The sequence below is a fragment of the Hippoglossus hippoglossus genome, chromosome 5 (genome assembly GCF_009819705.1).
Source record: "Hippoglossus hippoglossus isolate fHipHip1 chromosome 5, fHipHip1.pri, whole genome shotgun sequence".
NCBI classification, from domain to species: domain Eukaryota; kingdom Metazoa; phylum Chordata; class Actinopteri; order Pleuronectiformes; family Pleuronectidae; genus Hippoglossus; species Hippoglossus hippoglossus.
Window position 1 is genome coordinate 14,708,334 of NC_047155.1, and position 25,299 is coordinate 14,733,632.

Below are 25,299 nucleotides of genomic sequence, written 5' to 3' on the forward strand. Positions count from 1 at the left end.
GTTCTTGTTTATCTTCCTCTTTACAGTCATGCTCCTAAATAATATCCATCTTCACTATACGGAAATAAATAAAATAAATCTATGAGATTGTTGTTGAAAGTTTGACAAACCTACACACCAAACATTGGCCGGTGGCGTAAGGCTTGATTTTGTTCTGTCTGAATGCAGCAGTGCTGATTATCAGCCGTGCATGGTGCATGGTTTCAGATCTTTTATCCTCAGCCCTGAAAAAAGATGCAGCCTTTCTGTGGTTGACTGCAGACATTCCATGAAGCAAACAGAAATAAGTTCCAGTAAAATAATTTTGTTTTGATATTTCTGTGAGAGATATGAAGGGAAAATGTATATTGTCCATTATAATCGGCTCCAGTAAGTGTGGAGGAGTTCTGTGTTGCCCGAGGAGAACGTCCTCACCTCCATGGCCCCTATGACTCTCATTCCTTTCCCCAGAAAGTCGTGGAGGTTATTTTCCGCCTGCATGCCATGCACTGTGCATATGCACCACGACTTCACAGTGCCTTTTCATTTTCAGCTTTGGGCCCCCGCACGCCCACGTCTCTCCAAATTTGTTTTCATGTAAACACCTATTGCATATTTGCTCCTCGGTCATTGTACAGTCGACCATTATGCTGTTGTAATGTCCACGCCGGTGGAACTGAAACCACTCAGCTGCATGCTTGGTGTAACAGTTTTTACCTTGGCCTTCTTTTGAGGAGGGGAGTTGATGTGTCTTTAACTCTCAGCTGTAAGTGCGTGTTTGCATGCCTGCATGAAGAAGTGATGACAGGAGAGAATGATTTTTACAGCAAAGCGGAAACATAAAGCATCTTAACTAAATCAGGGCTGCCGACCAGCTTACGAGTCACAAATCTGTCTGTGGTGAATATTACAGCAGATATAGGACTCGCCATGTGGGCATGAGTAAACCCTGCTGGGTCATGGTTGAGACCGTCACATGGTTTCTTGTAGCATTTGCTTCCAGCTCATCCCAAAATCTGGTAAAAGCTGGGATCACACGTCTCATATATTTGTCTCGCACCGTCATCATGTTATTGAACCACTCTCCTGTCACTGGATACTGTCCAACCTCCCACCAAACTGTGAACATTCTTCCTAAACCTCGACACTACTGTCGGGTTATATATGATGCCAAGATTAGAAGATAGTGAATCAGAAAAACTTTAGCCTTTATATGGATAAACAGCTGTAATGTTTTAGGTGTGTTTGCTTTATAGATATTAAGATTGAAAGGTGAAAATCGATCATGATTCAGGAAGAGGACAGTAGATTAGAAGGGTTCAAGGGAAGCACTGGAGTTGTGCGCTGAACCCGATGGGCCGTGAATGATAGGATTTCATGTATAAAGTGTATTTTTTTAAAGGCAATATAGAGATAAGAAATTTTATATTCACAAATTATGGATGTCAAGGTTTGACACTTAGTTTTGTTGCTGTTGATCATGGATTAGAGCCTATGTCATGAAAATAGAGGGTTTTTTCAATGCTGTTTTATAGTTTTTAGCTTTTGTTTTTATTACTTTAATAATTTGACAAAAGTGTTTTTGTCACCTCTGTCTGTTTTTAATATCGCAGCAACTGTTTTCCCTCATGTTTTATTTCTTATCCCTGGTTGTTCTTATTGTGTAAGTACACATACACAACATTCATGACAAAAGGTGCATGACTGATACCTCTCACTGTAAAGCCAAAAACTGTCTCTGCATAAAAACTAAGATTCATAAAACATCTCTACATAAGCACAGGTGACCTTTTTTGTTTTTGTTAGATGCAAAGACTGATCAACCACAGACTGTGTATAAAGATGGACGACATGACGGCTCCTCAAAGCATCTCTATCACTACCTGGTGGCTGGCTGCAGTACAGGTCATAAACCCCACCTCCTCCATGTTAGTGGATGGGACACGGACCAAACCAAAAAGATGTCAAAGATGTATTCTGTCATTTCCAGTAGTTCTTGTCATTTTTTAAATTATATTTTGTTCAAGTAATAAGTTTCTGCTAAGTTTTCTGGCTTTAATTGATTATTTGTTTTATGAAGAAAAAACTTTATGCAGCGTCATGATTGACAGCTGAGACTGACTCGCGATTGGTCGAGCGCAGGTACTGGCGGGACCTCGCTACTGCGACCCCCCCCCCCCCCCGATCGTTGCTGCACAGACTCTGCCTCCAAATGCACAAGATGGCAGCGTTCATATCCCGGGTTTTGTGGTTTAATTTCTGGATAGTTGGAGGAAGTGAAGACACGTCGTCCATCTTTACTTACAGTCTATGTGATCCACACTGACTTGTCCTGATACCATTACTCCACAGGCGAAAGCACAAAATATATTTAAGAACATTGCTTAAATTATGTCAGCTTCATTCTGTTATCGACCGTTAACTAGTTACAATGTTTAACATCCACCCTGTTGACCTCATTTTTGATGACAGTCTATCTGCTGCCATACATTATCACAGAAAGCGAATAGGATCTGGATCAAAATGTTTTCCATCCACTCAGCTTCCATCCGTTCATCTTCACAACAGGTTATTTACTGTTCTAACGTCCACGACACCACAGAGTCACTCATCTGTGCACTCACGTCACAGTGCACCCTACCTCACGAATACTAATCTCTGATCATGGTTCTGATAATTTCATGATATTTTCACTATTGACTGCTGCCGATTATTTTCTCAATTAGTTGCTTGGTCTGAAAAATGTGAAAAATGGCCATAGTAAGTTTATGTATCAGATTGTTTATAGAGACCGAATATATCTGCTTTACCTTGATTAGAAAAAAGAAAAGATAAAGATAAAACCACAAATTGTCACGTTTCAAATCGATTATTCACAGATTAATAGTTTACGATCTATTATGAACATTTTCTGTTTCAGTTTTATTTCTGTGCACTCACTTCACAGTGCATTAATTACAACCTCACTTTAAAGTTATGTTTGTTTATTTTATATTTTTTCTCATAAAGTTTTATGTTTTGATTTAGATTTTTTAATTTAGCCTGATATTGTGTCTGTTGATCTGTAGCCACTTTATTGCCTGAAACGGATCACCAGTGTTTTACACATTGAAATGCTTCTGACAAGATTCATGTGTAACGTCTGAACAATGAAATAAAGCATGTTTATTCACTTAGTCATTGTGCTGAAAGTCATTTATTTACAGAGTTCACATGTTTTCGACTGTACCTTATTTTATTTACACTTTCAATCAAATGTACTAATTAAATAACATGTCAACTATTTCTGGCTCACACCACACAACTTTATTAGTTTACCTTTTAAAATGACATATAAGTCACTACCTATCAAACCACTGGGGAGATGTTTAGCTCCATGAATCCTTGTCTTTCTTCAATGTCGTCTTGTAGCTCTCACTTTAACTGGCAGCCTACAGAGTGGAAACATAGACACAAACAGAGATCTGTGTTTACACCAGAATTTACCATTAAAATTATGATAATAAATCTCCAGACAGACCTGAGTCTGCTCTGTGATGTGTAACTTACAGCCAGTGTGGACTTGACAGCTTGTAGCTGGAAGAAGACCCGTCCTCCTTCCTCTGGACACACGGTCTTCAGCTCCTCTCTGCTCATCCCAAGCAGCATGGAGCCGCTCAGCCCGCCCAGACAGCGCACAGTGCTACAAGAGATAAGGGCTTAATCGATAATCGGCTTGATTTCAGCAGGACAAGTATTCATAAACTTAACTTTACCAGATGCAATAAAAATAATTATAACTAAAACTGGGACTTTATCTATTTCTAATAAGGCCCTATTGCCTTTTGTTGGATTATTCAGGAAAATAAATCGCATTTTTGACAGCTTGAACAAACTCGAAAACTCACCAAACTTGGAAATGGAAATGGGCGTGGCAAAATGGCTCAGCAGTGCCCCCTAAAACGCAGCAATTCCGTCTGGTTAAACCGATCTTCATGAAATTCGGTACACACGTGTATCATGACTGGTCAAAGAAGAAAAGTCCCTGGCACCAACAAAGTTTGGTGAGTTTTCAAGTATGTTCAAGCCGTCAGCTTTGCTTTGACCTCATTGTATCTCTCCTGAAGTTTTCTCCAGTCCGTCTGTAAACTCAGCAGAGTCTTCTTTGTTTCGCAGAGCTGGATATTGAGGTCAACATTGAAACTCTTCTCCTGTACCAGCAATTCAAAGATCTCCAGATTTTGATTTAGCATATTCTCCTGTTTGAGTTCTGATTCCCGCTCACTTGCCTCTAGAATTATAGTGTCATCTGCCACCTTTTTCGCATTTTTCATTGTCGCCACTTCCTCACTGGGCTCCTAAAAGTCATCATACACGATGAACATTTATTTCATCTTCTGCAGCATCAGAGATTTCGGACTCAGAATCAAGACCAAGAATTGCCTCCTCATTTTCCTCATCCGGTTCGTCATCCAGTATCTCCAACCGTAAGTCTGAAATGATTGCTACCAGCCATACTAACACTCTGGATAATGAAAATCAAAGGCATATTTTCAAATGCATAGCAATCAGTATATTAAGTATATACTTGCTAGCCGGAAAAAAGCTAGCTAGCTAACAGCTAGTTAGCATTGTACATGTTTCTCTTTCTCACTAGTAATGGATTGTAAAATCAGACTTACATGCAAATGTAAAAAATGAAAATAAGGATTTGTGATGATCAAAAACAAGTTCATTGGGGAATACCTGAAATACGGAATGATGAAATTCATTCACTGCAAAGATGAGCCAGGTCACTTTTGTGTATCAAAGGGTTAAGATGAAAGAATAACACTGTTTGTGACTTACTATTTATACGATCTGAAGAGAAACAAGTGTTTTTGACCTGAACAGATCTATTAGTCTGTATATAGTGATAGGGATAGCACCACCTACTGCCAAAAGGAGGTAAGTCTTGTTTTACAACTTTAATTTGATTTACATTATCTTTTCACCGTGTGGTCTGCACTTGATGGCGTGGACCGTAATGCGTGACAGACGCAAGATGTGACGTGTTTATCCTTCCCGCGATGCACAAAACGCACACGTCACGGAGCCATTCCGCCCGGTCCCTGTTCGCCCCATGTTGAGTTATTGTCAATAAATCAAAAGACTGATTTAATTAAATAGATTGTTTGTCAATATATATATATATATATATATATTTATGTATGGGTTTAATTTTATGTATTTAAATCACTCACACCCTAAAACAAGATCTACTAAACATGTGTCACTACACGTGCATTTCTTTTAGTGTTCACTCTGTGTGACTGTTCATCCCAGTGAGTGAGGATAAACAGATATAGATATGTTCAGCACACATCATCACATTCACAAATTCACTCATACATCTATGTTAAAAGGCTGATGGACGTCACTGAAAGATAACAACTGTTAACCCTCAGTATAGTTTCATATAATTACAAGACATAAACCAAATCTACTGTGATCTTCATGTAATGATCATCTAAATTAGTTTATTTCTAAATGTAACGATTGGGTACTTACATTCTACTGAAGCCTTTGTCTTCCAGCCAGGCTTTCACCTCTGCAGGCTTGGACCTCTTTGTCAGTACAGGAGAGCCTCCAGTTTCCTGAGAAAACAATTTGAGTTTATTAGGGCCCGAGCACCTCCGGTGGGAGGCCCTATTGTATTTCGAAGGATTTGTATTTCCCTTTTGGGGCTTTTTCAGGGCCTAGACATGCTCAAATTGTTACCAAAGTTTGCAGGGAATTCAAAACCCCAAAAAGTAATTGTATTCTGGAGTAATTTGAAATGGGCGTGGAAAAATGGCTCAACAGCGCCATCTAAGGAAAAGCCCCTCAGTTAGCTTTCACCGATCTTCACAAAAATCGTAGCCCAGGTGTATCATGACAAGACAAACAAAAAAGGTCAGAGGTGCAATGGGAAAAAAGCAACAGGAAGCCCTGTTCCTGACCTGAACACATCCATATATTAATATTAGTTCAGGGTCATAGCGCCACCTACCTTACGTTACTTTACGTTACTTTACGTAACTTTTCGTAACTTTTCGTTACTTTTAGTTACTTTAGTTACTTTTCGTTACTTTTCGTTACTTTTCGTTACTTTGTAACTTTTCGTTACTGTTAGTTACTTTTCGTTACTTGTCGTTACTTTGTAGCTTTTCGTTACTTTTAGTTACTTTGTTACTTTTCGTTACTTTTCGTAACTTTGTTACTTTTCGTAACTTTTCGTTACTTTCGTACTTTTCGTTACTTTGTTACTTTTCGTTACTTTCGTACTTTTAGTTACTTTTCGTTACTTTCGTACTTTTAGTTACTTTCGTACTTTTAGTTACTTTCGTACTTTTAGTTACTTTTTAGTTACTTTCGTACTTTTAGTTACTTTTAGTTACTTTTGTACTTTTAGTTACTTTTGTACTTTTAGTTACTTTTTAGTTACTTTTGTACTTTTAGTTACTTTTTAGTTACTTTTTAGTTACTTTTGTACTTTTAGTTACTTTTGTACTTTTAGTTACTTTTTAGTTACTTTTGTACTTTTAGTTACTTTTGTACTTTTAGTTACTTTTTAGTTACTTTTTAGTTACTTTTGTAGTTTTAGTTACTTTTTAGTTACTTTCGTACTTTTAGTTACTTTTTAGTTACTTTTGTACTTTTAGTTACTTTTTAGTTACTTTTGTAGTTTTAGTTACTTTTGTACTTTTAGTTACTTTTTAGTTACTTTCGTACTTTTAGTTACTTTTTAGTTACTTTTGTACTTTTAGTTACCTTTTAGTGACTTTTGTACTTTTAGTTACTTTTGTACTTTTAGTTACTTTTTAGTTACTTTTGTACTTTTAGTTACTTTGTAGTTACTTTTGTACTTTTAGTTACTTTTAGTTACTTTTTAGTTACTTTTTAGTTACTTTTGTACTTTTAGTTACTTTTTAGTTACTTTTGTAGTTTTAGTTACTTTTGTACTTTTAGTTACTTTTTAGTTACTTTCGTACTTTTAGTTACTTTTTAGTTACTTTTGTACTTTTAGTTACTTTTTAGTTACTTTGGTACTTTTAGTTACTTTTGTACTTTTAGTTACTTTTTAGTTACTTTTGTACTTTTAGTTACTTTTTAGTTACTTTTGTACTTTTAGTTACTTTTAGTTACTTTTTAGTTACAATTAGTTACTTTTTTAGTTACTTTTGTACTTTTAGTTACTTTTTAGTTACTTTCGTACTTTTAGTTACTTTTTAGTTACTTTTGTACTTTTAGTTACTTTTAAGTTACTTTTGTACTGAAACGCATGCAACGCGGAGACGTGCGCTTGGTCATTGATCGCTCTCTCCACTAACCGCAACAGGCTTCAAAATGCGTGTGCTCGGGCCCGTTAGTGCTACAACGTAGCCCTAGTTATTATTATTATTGTTATTGATGTTGTTGTTGTTGTTGTTGCTGTAGCTGTGACTTTTCCAGTCTAATTTACTCTCAGCCAAAAGGTCAAAATCATTAAGTATCAAGTATATGTACTGCATACAAGATAGTAGTATCTATCTACTTCCATAATTGATACTGAGTCATCATAGAATTACACACAATCACACTGTGTGAAGAGTAACCTCCGTATTTACTGCAGTGCAGTTTGAACTGACTGTCAGTGGTAGAGGAGTGGCCCTGGGAGCTCAACGCACTGCAACTTTAGAAAACACATGCAAGTAAGAAAACATCTTCATCAATTTGACAACACAAAACAACACATTACGCACAACTTGTGTTGTCAAATTGATGAAGATGATTTCTTACTTTGCTTGTGATTTGTCTACTTGCATGTGTTTTCTTAAGTTGCAGTGCGTCGGGGCCACCTTAGTGAAGAGCTACTGAGAGTCACGTCCTTCTAAATGTGGGGAAATGCTGGAGGTGTCTGAGGTTTTCCATAACACTAAGTTGAAGTTGGGCCATGCTGTTCTTGTACCTCGTTAGGTTGTTCATCATCATGACCCTCCAACACATTATTAGGAACAAATCCCTCCTCTCCTCTGCTGTTCCTCACTTTCCACCACTGCTTCGACATGTCCAGCAGCTGTGGACAGACAGAAAACAGACCAGCCTGGTTACTGAAGGATCACAGTTATTAAATTACAGAATGAGAGTGCTATTAGTTACAGGAGAATAATACAAAGTAGTTGGTTCATGTCACTGAGGCTCACCTCAACTACTTCCCCTTTAGTGACGGTGAGCTCTCTGTGGTTTCTTGCAATGAAGTCGGACATAACTTGCAAGTGACGTGGTTTAGGTTCACCTGAGCTGAAAACCAAAAAACATAAAAAAGATAAAATGGCTTTAAAATGTCCCCACAATGCTAAAAAAAAGACTCTGTGTGCTTGTACATACCGAGCTTTTTGAGGGCGAGGTTGTGGCTTCCAGTTGACTGGAGCCTACACAGAAAAAAGGAAAATATTTTTATTGTTATTTACTTCTTAAATTTATTTTCTGTTATTTATCTATGGAACAAAACACAAATCCCCAATTCTGTAAATGTGCCAGTGTAAGCCAGGTGACAAATGTTCATCTGCTGTGTATGTGTGTGTGCGTTTAATGTACCTGTGTGTAATGTAGCTGGCTGGGTGCAGGATACGGACTCTCCTGTCTGCTCACAGGTTCACAGAGTGCAGGCGCTGTAGATACTTCAGGAGGCTGCCAGCCATCAAAGAACTTCAGAGTGTATGTGGGGATGTCCTCGTCATCCTCTGGCCATTTGGTGCTGACATAATAAGTCAAAATCATACCTGATTATCATCCTGGCACCATATCATACACACACATACAGCAGTCTGATAGATCTTAGACAGATCTTATCGCTTCCCACCTGGGGATGTTCCAGGCGTCGCCCAGGGACTGCCACAGCTGGTCCTCCTCTGGGGACGCCTCCTCGCTCATGAGTCGGATACACTGAGGCATCAGCAGTGGAGCCACTATGGTCTGTGGCAGATCCTCAGGACAGTGAGATATTACCTGCAAGGACCAATGATAATCTGTTAGTTCTGATGAAAGTAAGTGCAGTGTGGTCGCTGCTGTGTGCACGTCCAGTCCTGTGGGATCGTTTCAAGCCTGCACGTTTACCAAAATATACGCAGAAATGGGCATAACGTAGGATTTAATGAGCCATGATGTCCTTCTAACATAAATAAAATCCATGAATTATAAAGAACCACTGTAATAAAAGTTGGATTTTCATCAGTAAACAATACTGTAAATTGCTGTGGAAGTGCAGGGTAACGACTGTTCACAGGAATTTGCAGGCAGCACAGGTTCCAGTTTCTGGCAGTTTTACAAGCCTGAGAAGCTTGGCAGTTGACCCCCCTGCTCCGAGGTCTAGGGGAGGCTTTCACATGTAAATGACTAAACTGTGAGCTTTACAAATGAAAATCAGGATAGTTTCACTCACCAGTGGTGCAGCGGTTACACCTTTTTCTAAAATTGTAGCTTGAATAGATTTCCCCTATGTAAGTAAGTGTGCTATAATGAAAAAAAAATACATAGAACTCAACATTTTATTTTAATACTCTCCAATGAGGGTCGGAGGGTCTGTTTCCCTGGACTGGACTGAAAACCCAACTCTTCAGTCTTGCCTGTGAACACTATCCTAAATCTCAACCACTGTGCAGAGTGGCATGACTACAGTCACCTTTTCACTTGTGTTGCTTAAATGGGGAATTCTTCCAACCTCATAAGGTACTTTGATGTTCTCCGCTCTAGTTTGAAGTTCATCATGGCTCTTCGTTGTTTAAAATCTACTTCTGTCCACAGTCAGAATACATGTCTTTCTGTACCAAGGAGAAGGTTGTGCATTGGATCTATGACGAATCTGACAAATCTGATGGCATCACAGTAACTCAAACAGAAATCCATCTATCTATCAAATAAAGATGTGTGATTTCTGTTGCATCTTAAAGGTCCAGTGTGTACAATTTAGGTGAAAGGGATCTATAGAACAAAATTGAATATAAAATAATCCTAGTGATGTTTTCACTAGTGTGTAATCATTTAATTACACAAATTGTTGTTCTTTACCCTAGAACGAGCCCTTTATTTATAAATACTGTATATTAAGGCCTCCATGTTTTTGACAGTAGTCCAAAATGGACAAACTAAACACCTTTTGAGTTTTTATGAAAACTGAAGGCTGCCACAGGTTCTCTCTCATGTTTGGAAGGGGATGGTGAGGGGGGGGGGGGTATTCAGCAGCAGCATGCAACTTCACCACTAGATGTCACTAAATTCTACACACTGTGAACCTTAAAATATGCTTCCTGGACATGCCACGTCAGTCGTCTACGTCATCGCGTTAGGGGGCTCGTCCAATCACATGGGAGCTCACGGTCACGTGGAGGACCTCGCAGATACAAGAGCATATGATCCACAAACACAGACGTTTAAAAGTCTGACCGGCCCTTGTTGTTGGGGACACGGGTTGAATCGGCGCGATGCCCGGAAGACGCGTCTCCCGCCGCTCTCCGGTGACTCCACCGCGCAACGGACGGCTTGGAGATCGAGGCGACAGTCCGGAGCCCAGAGACCGGCGGGTGCTGGACGCGTTGGGTGGCTTGTCTCGCCAGATGACTGAGTTCGCTGCCGACTTAAACCAGAAGCTGGACGAGGTGAACATCACGCTGCTGGCCCTGGAGGAGAGGATGACTGCGGTGGAATGCAAAGTCAACTCCGAGCCCAGTGTGCAGGAGTCGAAGCGGAAAAGACGGGCGCACAACCCCAAGATCGCGGTAAGAGCCGAGCGAAAGAGAGAAGCCATTGCTAAACTGCTAAGCTGCGAAACTAGCAGATCTGAATAGGGTGTAAACAACTGTGGGACAAGTTGGTGGAAGAAGAAGGAGAGAGCAGCGAGTGCCTGAGCAGAAGTAGTGCCCGTTCAAGTGTGTTCAAACTGCTCCAACCCGTTGAGTCACTTTTTTTTTCTCGTTGTTTTTTTTTTACAGGAAACTGTGCGTCGTGTTCACAACTCTGAGTCAAATGGCAGGCGCTACGAGCCGGAGCAAGGGTGAGATTTAAAACAACAACAACAACAGAGGTACAGTGCTGTGTCAAGTCTGATCTGTAAGTTGACTTGATCTGATCCGTTTCCTCGTTGTGTCCTCGCAGCCTGAGCTCCGCACACAACGAGGCAGTCACTGAACATCTGGTCGAAGCTCTCGCTGCAACTCCGGGCTTGCGCTGTGTGGAACATGACGTCATAATATGTAAGTAACTGTGTGGTAATAGTGTTTTTTGTTTTTTTTTATTTAACACTGGATCTTCCTACAGTGAATTAGCGAGGCTATTTCCGGTTTATCTCTAACACACTCATGTTGTTTTCCAGCTGCATGTAAGACGTATTACGAGACGTTACGAAGGAACTTCCGCTACAGCCAACCGGACCTTGTGGATCAGGCAGCCGCATTGAAAAGCACAGCCCGGAGTCGACAGAGAAGGAAAAGGGTCAGATTGGAGTCATTGGCTGGTTCAGTTACACTTGGAGGGGCGTTGTGTCACTGCACTGTGCTGATTGTACTGATTGTGTCTACAGCTGCTCGAAGCGAGGCAGAGTGTCCTGGTGGCAGATGACCTGGAGTTCTGGAGGGGCACCACCATCGACATGATGTCGGATGAGGAGGACGGCACGTTTGAGGGGGGGTCTGGGTGGATAGTGCGGCGTCCATCCTTCCGCAGCCAGGAGCTCACCGACATGTGTGCCACACTTCAGACGAGACTAGAGGGTTGTCCGAAGTACACAACCACACACCACAGGCGTCTGCACACCGGGGAAAACTCGGACAGAGTGCCACCTAGAACGTACGACCCAGAGGCGGCAAAGAGACATTTCAAGCCCCACATGATACCCCAGGTCCGGCTGTAGGCCTGTTTGTCCCTCCCCCCCCCCCCCCCCCACACATACACACACTTGTAATTCTGATATAGGAGATGCATTGACTTACAAATGCTAATGAGGAGAAGAGGGTGTGAACAAATTCGGGAGCGCTGGGATTACTGATCTCGCCATTGAGCTCCCCCTGAAAAATACAACATGTACACATACAGTACATCACAGAGAGACCAGGAATATACACGTGATGAATGCAACATGTATGATGGCTGTATGTAAATATGATAAATGACACGCACCAGAATGTTGAAACCACTTTTGATCTTATGGAGACACTCTGCAAATTCTTCTGCAGGAGGCATACCGTCCATGACTGGGACAAATCAAAAATGTTGAATGTTGAAAGATGAGTGGTGGATCATAATGTAAACATGCTGACTTTGAGATTCAATGTGTATTTGATAAAATTACCTTTTCCTTTTTTCTTCTTCTTCTTTTTCTTAGCATTTTTAGCCACGACTGCAGAGACTTTTCCCATGAAGATTTCAATGTTACTTAGAATATGATTTAAAATATCCTGGAAAGAAAGAAAGAGTATATATTGTCCTTATATATTCATATATACTTTGCAAAAATAGTACTACTACTATTACTGCTGCTACTACTACAGGTGGCATAATATTTCCCTTCATTTCATAGAGAATGATTCACTGATCTTGAAAATTCCGACAGGTTCAGCACACTGATATTATGTTTTCAGGTTGTCCATTCTTGGAACAAACATTCACTCAGATTTTGCTGGTCAAAGGTTAAAGGTCAAGGTCACTGAGACTGAGACTTAAAAAAAACAAGATTATTGCCTCTTGAACATAATATCTTAAATCTGTCATTAGGGAATTACTTCAAACTTGGACTCTGATTAGATTTCAGTGGTAAACCTTTGACTGAACCGTTTTGCAGAAGCAGTCCGGCAAAGAGTGTTAATTCTAGTTTTAAACATGTTTTCATAGAACAAATATAGCTTTCCCATTTCACGTGTACATGAAGAGCACTAACCACACTCCTGTCCACCTCTGTGTACGGACGTGGAGGACCCTCCTCAGCGCTGGAGAGCTGTGGTAACGGTACTTCCTCTTTGAAAGGTGAGGCTTCCTCCTCCGCCTCCTCCTCCTCCTCCTCTTCCTCCTCCTGGCGCAGCTCAGGTTCATAGATCTCCTCCTGAGAGGCTTTTGGAGCATTATGATATTTATTCTCTCCTTCGTGGGCGGCTGTAACTCCTGAACTGCTGCTTTCAAAAAAGTGGGAGAGGCACAAATCAACAAAGCAGCGAGTGTGCAACATGTGTTCAGTGACGTTTTCTGAAGGTTCTTACTAGATGCTTGGATTCTCTTTCCTGCGTGACAGTGCCTGTGTCAGATCATTTTGGACATAGTCAGCCTATAAATAAAAATAAAAACATGAACTCACTAATTGATTTACATTATTAAAGGTAATGTACATGTCTTTGTTCTCACCCTGACGTCCTCACACTGGAACATGAAGACGGTGGTGGTCTTTCTCCCGTGCTGAACTGACACAGTGAGCAGGGAGTTGAAGATGCAAGCGTTCAGCACTGCCTTCAGCTCCACGACGTCACTGAGAGCTATGCACTCCAGCTCCTCCTGAATAAAGCACAGCAGTATATCTTCTAATACACACACATGCTTCCAAATGAATAGGTTTTTCTCTGTGTTGGCTGCTTTACATTCATTTCCATGTGAAAAAAAACAAAACAAAATGAATGCAAACAACAATCTTGCCAATGCTATAAATATCAAATAAATTCAAATGGGACTTACATCGATGGAAACACCAACATCAATCGAGTAACCACATATAGAAAATTGGTTAAACGCGTGCAGATAAACTATTCACACGAATAATTTCTTTATAAATATCACAAAATGATTGTATGAAAAGAGCATCAACATCAGTTCTCTAGAGGCACAAAAGTTTCTTGATTAATTCTCCTGCTACCAGTGGTTCATACTCATTAATCCATGTGGTGCCCTTATTTCCTGTTGACATATAAGTCAGTGAGAACCTCTGCCCTTTGCTTTCATGCTCCTCACCTTGGTGTCTGTGTCGGTGAACAGCAGGTTGACTCCTCGCACCTCCAGCAGCATGTTCTGACCCCACACACGACCCATCCCATCCAGCAGCTTCAGACGCTCCACACAGTCCGCTATGCTTCTCAACTCCCTCCCATCCAGGTCACAGGTGAACAGGTGCTGTGACACACACACACACACACACAACATATATATATGCTACTACAATTTTGCTGTAATACAGGAATTTCACATTTCAGCATCTATAAGCTACATCTATCTATCTATCTGTCTGTCTATCTATCTATCTATCTATCTATGAATCATCTATTTTTCATTATATGAGAACATTACGTACGATACCTCCACTTTGTACTGAAATCTGTTCATCATCTTGTTTACAGACACTGCGTACACCTTCCTCTGCACTGTTGGAACAGAAAGCAGAGCTCTGTATTATTCATACCATTAGACCGAACAGGTGAAACCACTTGTTAAGTTGAACACAGCAGCGTGAACTCACAGTAAATTGACTTTGCACTGGGCCTGGACACGTTTGAGGCCTGTGACAACACCTCATCCACAGTACTGGAATAACCGCTGTCAGAAAAAAGCCAAGCAATTTACACCAATAAATAACAACAACATACAATCAATCAATCAATCAATCAATCAATCAATCATTCAATCAATCACATACTTAGACTGGATTGATCCTGCATAGCTGCTGGTGTCGTTACCAAAGGGACTGTAACTCCTGAACATCCTCAGTGCTGAGCTTCGCCTGCAGTATCATATGACATGTTTTATATATGTATCATAAATGTGGTATGAGCTAAGTCATATATTTTCCTCTGAGAAAAAATCTATATTTCATAGTATACTACATTTTATCTATATCAGTGTTAATCTTATCATTTCTACTCCAAAACTGTTTTCCTGCTTGAGCTGAAAGACTTTTATGTAACTTTAGTTTAGACGGTAAACATGCATTTGTCCAAACATCAGCAATAAATGAATAAATGAGTCAATCAGATACGATCGCCTGGCAACACGTGATCATCCTCACAGCGACAGCTTTATGGCACTTTTAGAATATTTCAAGAGTTTGCATATTTTAAAGACGGTTTGCTGACAAATGTGTGTGAACATAGGAAAATTATATTTTAGAAAATAATAAAACGACAGATTTCAAACTGTAAAATATAAATTTAACACAGTTAAGACTTTTATCTGAATTAAAACTGTCACTATTCATATAACGAATATGGATAATATTATGGTAATGTGAACTTAGATTTAAAATTAAAGTTGAGTTAAATGAGACGTCGTAGGTGTCCTCACCACAGTTTATTGACAGAGATAAGGAAGACATGGAGTTTTCAGTTCACTGTGATGTGACAAATGTTCTTACCTGTGATGTCTGGCAGCCGAATGTTTACTTCCGTCTCTGTTATTGACGCTTTAGTACAAATGCAGCTGATATTTTAATCCCGTTGACCAGTCGACTCCATGTTCACCCAAGACTTCCTCATAAAGCAGAAGGACGAAGTCCACTGTCAGTAGCAAAGCGATCAGAACGACGATTTATAGCCGGCTCAGTTGAGGGTGTGACGTATTTAGAGCATCCTGCCCGAGCAAAGGTTGACTGATAAAGAGGAAATCACCGGGAAAAGCTTAAAGGTTTCCACGACTATAAATAAGAATTTATGTACCCTATCAACATGTTAACCCTAAAACTGAAACAGTTCCCTCCCTAATGATCACACCCCCTCGTGTTTTACTGTTCTGCAAAACAAAAATAGACCTCAGGTCATCCCACCTCCAAAAAGCGCTTAACCACATCACAGACTTCGTTTGTTTAATGCTAACTCTAAGCATCTTTCAAATGGAAGATATTTAAAATGACTAAAACGCCAAGGGAACCTATTTTTGCCCCTCACAAGACTTAAGACTTTATTGTCTCCTAGGAGAAATTTGAAGTCTTTATAGACAAGGTTATTTTCATAGGTGTTTGTTTGTATATATCAGGATTACACAAAAACTACATATCAGCAAATTTTGGTGGAGTGATTAGGTATGAGTCAGGTTTTAACACACCTCTCTCGATGCAACATCAGTAAAGTAAACTGGGTTCATCGGGGTCTTTCAACATCAGTCCCCCTCGGCCCGGTGACCCAGGTGGGGGTGATCAGCCCCCAGCTTGTGTTTAAGTAGCCTCTGTGAGTCTGTGGATCGCCCTGCTTGATCCACAGCCATCTGGATGCCTTCTCTGCAGCCCCTGTGGTATTTCTGGTGGCTCTCCATCTGTTCAGCCCCTGATAGCTAAGGTCTTGAGTGCCCTGTGAAGCCTCTGCATCCGACCTCGATGGGGTTGCACCACCACCTGCTTCGGCATTCGCTTACCAGCCCCTCATCTGACCCTCTTCCTCCTCCATTCGGACTTTCCAAGGACCAGACGACTCCAGCAGGGTCACGTGCTATGTTGTTTCCGACCCAGACAAGATGTCTGGCCTGAGCGTGGTCACTGCGATGGTGTCTGGGAACTTAACTGTCTCGCTAGTTCGACTTTCAGCTGCCAGTCTCTTGCTGTTGCCAGGAGACGCCTGTCTGACATGGGCGCTGCTGTGGCTTCTACCTGGCTTTGACAAAGGTGAAGGAGTGCTTTGCTGGTATTGATGCTTACTGGGATGGACCCCTTTCAATTTTGGTGTGGATCTGTATCAGGTCAAATATTCTTTCTCTTTCTTTCGCATTAGATAGAGCAGTGTTCAACATTTGCTTGAATTCATGGATCTTTTCTTTTAAAGTTCAGGCATGTTTAGAAGACTGACATTAATGAGAGCGGGCAATTTGGATCTGATCTAAATAAAATTCCAGATGTTGTGAATTTAAACGTGGGACTGTTGGGCCTTCACTGAGGTATACACTCCTCTGAGTGGTGTACTAGTTAATGTCATTGCCCTGTGAGGTCTGAAGCTTAGGTTCGTCTGTAACAACGAAAACAGATGACAGCATGAATAAGCAGGTTTGTTCAGATCTGTCTGTCGGCTCATTTTCCTAACAAGTGCCGCATTCAACTTCAAAGTCAACAGGCGTGTTGCTGAGAACACGAGAAAGAGCGGTGTCCACAAGCACTGCTCCAGACCCAAACGCCACGTTTAGTTTAAACTGAGCTTGATGTGCGGTCAATGCTGCTGCACTTTTGCATGTGATGCTGTTCAACCAAACCACTGGAGGTCAGTCATGTCACAATAGCATAGTCAGAGGGCAAAGAGCTGCAATAAACTGAGTGATGTAATCCTGCAGCACAAATGTGAACAAACAATATTCTAGAATGTAGCTACAACCAAAATTTAAGGGCTCTTTGAGAATTCATGTTGTAACAAAAGTTAACAAAAACAATTCTTGTATTAATCGAAGCAAAAGTTTGTAATTAATGCATTAAGTCGCAAACCCAAATGGATATTTTGTCATTTTTATTGATAAAATAAACCTACAATCACAGGATCAATGCACTTACATTCAACTAGCCATACAACAGAATTCAGTACCTCAAAGTGCAGTGGCATCCATGTTAAAACAGATTCCTATAGCTGAACGTTGTGTAGTTAAATGGCTGCCAGGATACAGTTCATTTCTTAAAAATCAATGATATGAATAACCTACTATCCTACAATATAACTGGAAAAATAAAATGACTCAAGACAGAAACTGCCAGGAAGAAGTTTTCTTTCATTGTCATTTGTTAAAACTTCCTTGTGCACACAGGATACTGGGATCTAAAACAGCTGGAAACCCCTGGACTAATTCATCTACATTTGCCCAAATTTCTCCAAAACATGCAAATCCCTTGATACATGCGTCGATTCAAAACATATAGAAAGGTCAGTGTGGCTTTCTGCCCACGTTTCATGAATGACATGAAACACCCCTGGAGAGTATCACTCTCCTGTTTTGGATAAATATGGCACAGGGCAATTTCTGTAACTCATTAACTGTGTTAAATGTTCCCTTGCAACGAGCAGGACTTTGGCCCGTGCAGTCACCACATCTGTCCACGCTTCCTGCGCACACACACACAGCGCCGAATAACACAGGCCTTTATGTACAGAGAAGCATTGTAGCAGCACAGTCATACGAGAGAAAAGCTGAAAAGCAAATGCATACGTCTAAATAAGATTACAAATAAGTATTTCTTTGCCACCAACAGGTAACTCTTAGTAGCAGTTTGAATGAACAAGATATATATTTATATATAGACAGTGTTTGCTGCTTCACTGTGCCTGCAGGGCCTGGGTGATATTCAGACCAGACCCAGGGGGCAAGCCCCAGCCATCCTGACCCTGGTGGGTCTGCAGCAGACAGTACAGCTGCTTCAGGTGGGTCACTATGTTGTCTTTGATATCTGGGATGGAGATCTGCAGGCGAACGCTGCCGCTGTCAAAGGAGCGCGTGTTGTCCCCTGAAAACATCTCGCTTATCATGCGGGCCACCACTGGAATTACCTGCAGACATACAAACCGATTAGTCACAGAAGAGGGACTATAAAAATGTAAAGATAAACAAGTCAATAAGTTAGAGACAACACAAAATGAATCTGCAACTGTATTAACAACTCATATACAGCTTCAGTAATCTTAAAAATAAAGAAACATTCTTCAGTTGCAGATTCTTCAGTGTGAGAATTTGCTGCTTTGAATTGGACTCGAAACACAGTTTACTGTTTTTGCAAATAAGGTTTGATGATGCACAGGTATCAGATTTACTGGCCTGTGGTATTAATTTATTAATTATGCATTGTAAGGTGTTCAAACAGGCCCTGTGAAATTAGTTATTATCATCATCATCATCTGTTGATTATCACAAATAATCTTAAAACAAAAGACGTCAACATTTCTCACCTGCACCATGATAAGCTTTCTCTCTTTGGGTCTTCCATCAGGCCACTCCTCTCCAAAACAGAGGTTGATTTCAAACTGAGGGGGGCTTGGTGTCTGGCCACGCTGCTGAGCTATCACACCTACACAGCATGGAAACAATATTCCCTAAAATTAGTCAATTCCGACAGTATATTTCATTTACCAAGAAGAGAAGGGCTGCAAAGATTCATTAAGCAACGGTACAGTGAATATTCTGCTTACCGCTGAGAAAAGACTCCAGGCAGAACAGTTTGACCCTCCTCTGTCGCTCTATAAGATTCGGTGCAGTTGGATTTGGAGCGCAGGGTCCGGACCAGTACACCTTACACTGGCAGAGTCGCACTGCGTAGATGTCGTGGCCGCTGACCTCCAGGATGAGACCCCTGTCCATCACGTCCAGCAGGCGGTTGGTGAAGACCCTCTGCTTGTCGTTGGTGATGTGCTCGGTGGTCGGGAAGCGGAGCTGCTCCAGGTTCACGGGCCCGAACAGCTCCTCCTGGTTGACCATGGGGCCGAGGTCTCCGTAGAACAGCCTGCAGCCCTGGGGGTTACTGATGTTCAGCGTGGGACACATCTCCTTCCCTCGGTACAGAAACTGGACCTCCAGGTCTGTCACTGCGTCAGCGACAAGCACAGAAAAGACGGTTAAAATCATGTTTCATCATTCCTAAAAAACATTTTTTTATACTGGACCAAATACTATTTGCATTTATATGGGATGGAAAGGCCCCCCGTATTCGCAGAACTTTTTTACAAAGGCCGAAAAAGTTAGGAGGAATGTCAATGCCTAATTTTCTTCACTATTACTGGGCCTGCAATGTTCAAAAGGTCATAATGTGGGCTAATAGTGGTGCAGATGTGGACGCTCCCGCTTGGGTTGAATTGGAATCTTTTAAATTACAACTCCACTCCCTGGTCACAGCTCCTTTACCGCTTAATTCTGGTTCTTTCAAAAACCCTGTAGTTGCCAATACCTTGAAGATCTGGGTACAATTTCGGAAGCATTTTGGCTTGCAGAGCGCATCAATACAGGCTCCTATTCTGGCAAATCATCTTTTCACCCCTTCCAAGTCAGATCTGGCCTTTCGGGCCTGGCATGGCAATGGGATTAGACTTGTTAAGGATCTATATGTTAACAAGGTGTTCGCTTCATTCGATCAATTGTCAGGGAGGTATGCGTTGCCCCGTTCCCATTTTTTTCGATACCTACAGATTAGGCACTTTGTACAAAGGGGTTACCATCCTTTCCCTGCACAACCCACAAGCACGCCCTTAGATAGTCTCCTAGGATTCAATGCCAGTCTCAAGGGCGCCATTTCCCGGATTTATGGGGAAATTGACGCGATAAACCCACAGTCTCTGAATAACTTAAGGACACTTTGGGAACAAGGCCTGTCATTTGCTGATGGTCAGTGGGCTTCAATCCTTGGCCGGGTTCATTCCTCCTCCCCCTGTGCTAGGCATGGTCTAATACAGTTTAAGATAGTTCATCGTCTCCATTTCACCAAGGAGAAATTAGCAAGAATATACCCTAATACTGATCCTACATGTGACCGATGTAAGCTAGCTACTGCAACCTGGCTACACATGTTTTGGCTGTGCTCGAGCCTCCAAACATATTGGGAGAAAATCTTTGGATCGCTGAGTGACATCTATGGCATGACGATTGAACCTCAACCTGTAATTGCACTCTTTGGGGTGATGCCCGAAGGCACAGTATGGCCGGTTGGCATGCATGTTGTGATCGCCTTTACCACTCTGTTAGCTCGGCGCCTTATCCTCCTTAACTGGAGGAGGCCGGTGCCACCATCTCATACAAGATGGCTTAAAGAGATCATGTTCTATTTGAAGCTTGAAAAGATTAAATATACACTGAGGGGAGTTGCAGATACATTTGAAAGGGTATGGAGGCCTTTTCTTGCATACTATGACAATTTAACCCAAATAACAGACTGGGAGGATTCATAATTCCTTTGGTATAGCACAGTGCTGATGTACTTAGTTTTATAAGGAGTGTACATTACATGTTTATTTATTCACTGTTTTTGTTTTGTGTGTTATTTACTCAACATTGTATACAGATGGTTATTTAAATATTTGGTGGTGTGTCTGTCAAGGGGATGCTGGGTTGGGGTGGGGGGAGGGCACATGGGAAGGGAGTTATGTAGGATGTATTTCAAATGTTGACTGTGAATTATCCATGTAAAATTCCAATAAACAGAAGTTGAAAAAAAAAAAAAAAATCATGTTTCATGTGCAGGTAAAGTTATGCTTCGATTTAAAGCGTCATTTCACCTAAGACCACAAAATTGAAATCTCCCAGAGATATTAAAATGTTTTTAGATGGGCAAATTGTTTTTAAAATAAGCATAAATAAGACATATCAATGCACTGGGTCACATTCTCCTGAACTATATACATGGATGCTGTGGTTTATTTTGAGTTGATCTCACAAACACGATTCCTCTGCTGCTGTAAATACTGATATATGCTTTAAATAGTTCCCAACAAATGCTCCATTTACTGCTGTTGGAGAAACGTCAAAACTATACTGTCTCAAATAAGGAAATATTTTTTCTTAGATATCTATTTATTTTCAGGAATACTTTTTAGAATTTTACCTTTATTTTCAGGACAGTTCACATGTGAAATAGGGAGAGAGAAAATGGGGGGAAATATACGCAGCAAAGAGCCGGGTCGCAAACGTAACTGCGGTCGCTGCAGGAGGACTCACGCCTCCGTAGAAGGAAAGGATGGATCAGACAGTTCATATTGAGAGAGAGATTAATGAGCACGTTGTTGGTTGTGGTCTTGTCACTAAATTTGCTAATAATAATAATGATAATATAAAAATATTGAAAAATTGACCGGTTTTATCCTTTTTAAGACTACACTTCAGGGTACCTGCTACAGCAGGTACCCGGACACCTCAGCCTACTGCACTAAAACCACCTGAGTCCACTAACTGTCCATCCTGGGAGAAGGATCCCTCACTTTCTCTACAGTTAAAAGTTTCTTGTAGTTTTCCCCTCACCCTATAGTCGAGGGTTAAGGACAGAGGAGGTCGCACCCTTCACGGGTTTTTAAGCCCTTTGAAGCAAACTGTGATTATGGGCTTTACAAATAAAAAATTGATTTGATACTCGATGACACATGAAAACAAAATGTGTTGGTGCTTTTATGTGAACTGTCTTTTGAGATCAATGGATTTCTGCATTTTTAAAAATCCATACTTACTTGGGAGGGAACTAATCCATGTTTCTGGGGAGGCAAACAAGGCCTCGGTTAGAGGAGAGGGCTGCAGGATGGGACCAGGCAGAGGAGCGGGGGGCATGTCTGCCAGGGGTGTGGGTTGCATCTCCACATCCACAGGCTCCTCTTTAGGCCACATCTTCACCGGCTCCTCTTTGGGCCAGCCTTCGTTTGGATCACTCATAGACTGCATGGGCGAGTCTGGGTCCTTAGGAGACCACATGATGAGGGGAGACGGGCTGGGGCCTATAAAGAGAAAACAATTCATTGTTTAGTTAATGCAATTACACTGTATCACTTTGCTTTGCTTTTTTATTGCACGACAAAAAAAGTATGAGAATAATTCAGTCACCATTGGATGGGTATGGAGGGAGAGATTCAGGCGTATCTGGAATATCTTCCTCACCACCATCATCGTCATGTGGAGTCCAGGAACCAGCGTCTGATGATCCTGTTGAGTGACAGAAAAAAACACGTGGAGTGAATATAAAATAAAACTAAATATGTAATGAATCACTGAGCATGAAGAAATCCGCCGATATTCCCGCAGCCCTCATGTACCTTGGTTGCTGAGCGGCTGTGGGATGTCGCAGACGTCATATATCTTCAGGGGATTCATGGGGACCTCTTTGGTGCCGTCGTAGAAGAGGTTGAATTCCCGGCTTTTGTTCAGCGCACATCGCAGCTGGGCTTTCCACTTCGCAGGATCAGGTTCGTCAACTCCCTCCTGGAACTTCCCGGTCTCCACGGCCCACGCCTGGAGGATCATTTGAACAGGTTTCACAATCACAATCCGGTGATTGTATATTTCTACACAGTATCCGTGGGTGTATTGTTTTTGTAAAATATGGTGATTATGCGTAGCATTAAAGTTAATGGGCAATGATTAAAGTTCATAGACTTGGGTAGTATTTAAAGCTATACCTGGAGTTACAAAACATTTAAGGGAGACTTTTCCCCCCCCACAATGCATGGTCAATATATTACCTGATGTAAAAGTTAAAAAGTGTTCGCCATTATTAAAATTATATATATATATATATATATATATATATATACACACACACACATCAATTTTCTTGTCTTCTATAACTGTTGTGGGTATTGATATAAAAAAGGTCTCTCTATATATATTTATTAAGTCAAACAGCAGTTTGCCTACATAATAAACATAAATCTAAAACAGCTGGATGCCTACACACACACAAAGTGTTTTTTTAACTTTAAGCGGATGTGTTTTTTTAAAAGAAGCTTAAAAGAGCTTTTGTTTGACGTACATTTGGGCACACAGCCATGGAAATCTGAGAGGAGAGAGGAGTGCTGCTTAAAGCTGTTCACTATTATGCCACCAGTGAGTTTATTTGTCTATCACAGAGTGCTGAAATTTATTTCCAGCCTGGACGATGTTAATATGAATACTATTCCATCTCCCAATGGGTCTGAATCCGGGACTTGACCAGTTTGCGCACGTGTAGGTTTAAAATGGTGGTTCTCATCCAGAAATGTGTTGAAGATCTTTTTGCTACAGCGATAGGATCAGATAAGATCAAACTTTATTGATCCACACACCAAGAAATTCCCTTGTTACATCGGTAGACAAGTTAAGATGAGGTGGACAAGTAAGTACATATGTTGTACATGTCACTTCAGAAATAGATTGTATGTTTTTTTAAAGTATATTTATGATGCATGACCTTTCTTAACAGTTAGGACTAAAAGCTTATGAGACCTGTCCCTCCCTGTTCGTGTGGCAGTACCAGAGGAGCATATTTACATGTTCTGACTCAGAGTAAACAAAGTAAATTCAACCCCCTCCCATGACATCCACAGAGTGTAACGCGTCTTCACCTTGAATATGGTGTCTTCATCCTCATGCTGGGGTGTGTGTCGTGTGGCGTGTTTCCATGGGATCCTGAAGCGCATGGCCTCACGGTCGATCCAGCCCAGCCCCGGGTATCGGCCGCTGTCCACCTGCGCCACCAGCCAGGGCTTCAGGCGCACGCGCCGAGGGGTCACCGACATGTCTGAAAGCCGGAGAGTGCAGCTCAGCTCTGGGTGTTTGTCCCCAGCTGTCAGGGACAGTTAACAAACACTGCTGCAGAGGTGTTCACCCAGAAGTCCTGCAGGTCCCGACCCACCAAACATTGTTAAAGCTGCCATGACTTCATCGCTGTTTACAGTTTGGTGCCGGTTTGTTATTTGAAGTTTTCAATGTGAGAATAACAAGAAGATCGATCCGAAAAAGTTCAAAAAAACAAAGCAGGAAACCAACCACCGACAGACATACCTGTGGAGAACCAGGAAGTGGGAGAGCTCGCTCCCTCTCGGCCCTACGCGCGCACCGCTCGGGATATAGAAACCGTGCGCGTCCTCCGTGCCGCTCACCGTCATCGATCACCGATAATCACTTCGACGAGGCCCGACTGGAGACCAACAACAAACCAGAGGAACCAGTGTCTGTGTGGAACCAGCGCGCGGACTGGGATGTTTTTTCCACTCGGCTCGGTCCTTCCCCCTTTTCCCCACCGAAACTCAGGTACGGCCGTGACGTCACTCCGGTGACACACCTTACTCTTCAGAAGCACGTGGACACATGACACGTTTTTATTTTTTTTTTAACAGCAGCGTCTCATTTCATCATTTTACACAAACAATTTAATAAAAATAATGAAGACAAAAACAAGATGAGCCTGACGTATATAAGGGTTATAAATATAGGTGAATCAATATCTATATAGAATAATCATAAATATATATTCATATCTTCCACTGGGAACAAACAAGCTACCTCCTTGTCCTCTTTTTAATCTCGTTGAAAGACTCATTTTTATAATATGGCTTTTAACTAGATTTCTTGTCAGTGTACGTAAAGTGCTGTATAAATAAAGCTTCATCATTCATTCTTATTATACTAAAGAGCACTTTTGTTTTTTTGATTATTAATTGATCTTGATCTCAGTGAATGGGCTGAAACAAGTGTGTGTGTGTGTGTGTGTGTGGGGGGGGGGGGGGGTACAATAGGCTATTAATAATGATTGCAATATATTTTTCATCAATAGCAATGCATAGGAATATACTGCCTGTGCATTGTGTAAGGTTTAAAACATAATTGATCTACCTTCAGATTAATATGTATATATTTTGCTTTTTATCATGTTTGTCACAAAGAAGAGTTTATATCTATACAACCTTCGCCCTGGAGCAG

General features: G+C 41.2%; 4 protein-coding genes across 6 annotated transcripts in view; 1 reads left to right on the top strand and 3 right to left on the bottom strand.

Moving 5' to 3' along the window:
• The window catches only part of LOC117761837 (olfactory receptor class A-like protein 4), a 946,130-nt gene that overhangs the window by 415,461 nt on the left and 505,370 nt on the right, over window positions 1–25,299 (bottom strand). The window lies entirely within an intron of this gene.
• Window positions 2,909–15,572, bottom strand: eps8l3a (EPS8-like 3a). The gene is made up of 19 exons (XM_034586165.1): window positions 15,335–15,572; window positions 14,621–14,704; window positions 14,444–14,520; window positions 14,284–14,348; window positions 13,942–14,100; window positions 13,345–13,491; window positions 13,203–13,267; window positions 12,887–13,115; window positions 12,302–12,407; window positions 12,130–12,203; window positions 11,943–12,017; window positions 8,822–8,967; window positions 8,557–8,716; window positions 8,347–8,390; window positions 8,163–8,259; window positions 7,928–8,035; window positions 5,509–5,594; window positions 3,529–3,661; window positions 2,909–3,410 (listed from the first exon to the last, which is right to left on the bottom strand). The coding sequence occupies exons 2-19, from the start codon at window positions 14,683–14,685 to the stop codon at window positions 3,399–3,401; spliced, it is 1,848 nt and encodes a 615-aa protein (XP_034442056.1). The 5' UTR covers window positions 14,686–14,704; window positions 15,335–15,572; the 3' UTR covers window positions 2,909–3,398.
• LOC117761841 (uncharacterized protein C14orf93-like) lies at window positions 10,339–11,875 on the top strand. Its single transcript, XM_034586129.1, has 5 exons — window positions 10,339–10,733; window positions 10,947–11,008; window positions 11,110–11,207; window positions 11,327–11,445; window positions 11,534–11,875. The coding sequence occupies exons 1-5, from the start codon at window positions 10,440–10,442 to the stop codon at window positions 11,861–11,863; spliced, it is 903 nt and encodes a 300-aa protein (XP_034442020.1). The 5' UTR covers window positions 10,339–10,439; the 3' UTR covers window positions 11,864–11,875.
• irf6 (interferon regulatory factor 6) lies at window positions 17,388–24,685 on the bottom strand. 3 transcript variants are annotated; one of them, XM_034586062.1, is made up of 8 exons: window positions 24,233–24,264; window positions 23,943–24,118; window positions 22,656–22,851; window positions 22,447–22,545; window positions 22,080–22,340; window positions 19,065–19,457; window positions 18,825–18,943; window positions 17,388–18,428 (listed from the first exon to the last, which is right to left on the bottom strand). In XM_034586062.1, exons 1-8 carry the CDS (start codon window positions 24,252–24,254, stop codon window positions 18,198–18,200), a joined length of 1,497 nt encoding a protein of 498 aa, XP_034441953.1. In that variant the 5' UTR covers window positions 24,255–24,264; the 3' UTR covers window positions 17,388–18,197. The 3 variants fall into 3 exon arrangements, with proteins under 3 accessions (XP_034441953.1, XP_034441954.1, XP_034441955.1); XM_034586063.1 differs by lacking the exon at window positions 24,233–24,264 and adding an exon at window positions 24,382–24,685 and having other exon boundaries at window positions 17,660–18,428; XM_034586064.1 differs by lacking the exon at window positions 24,233–24,264 and adding an exon at window positions 24,382–24,501 and having other exon boundaries at window positions 18,198–18,428; window positions 23,943–24,163.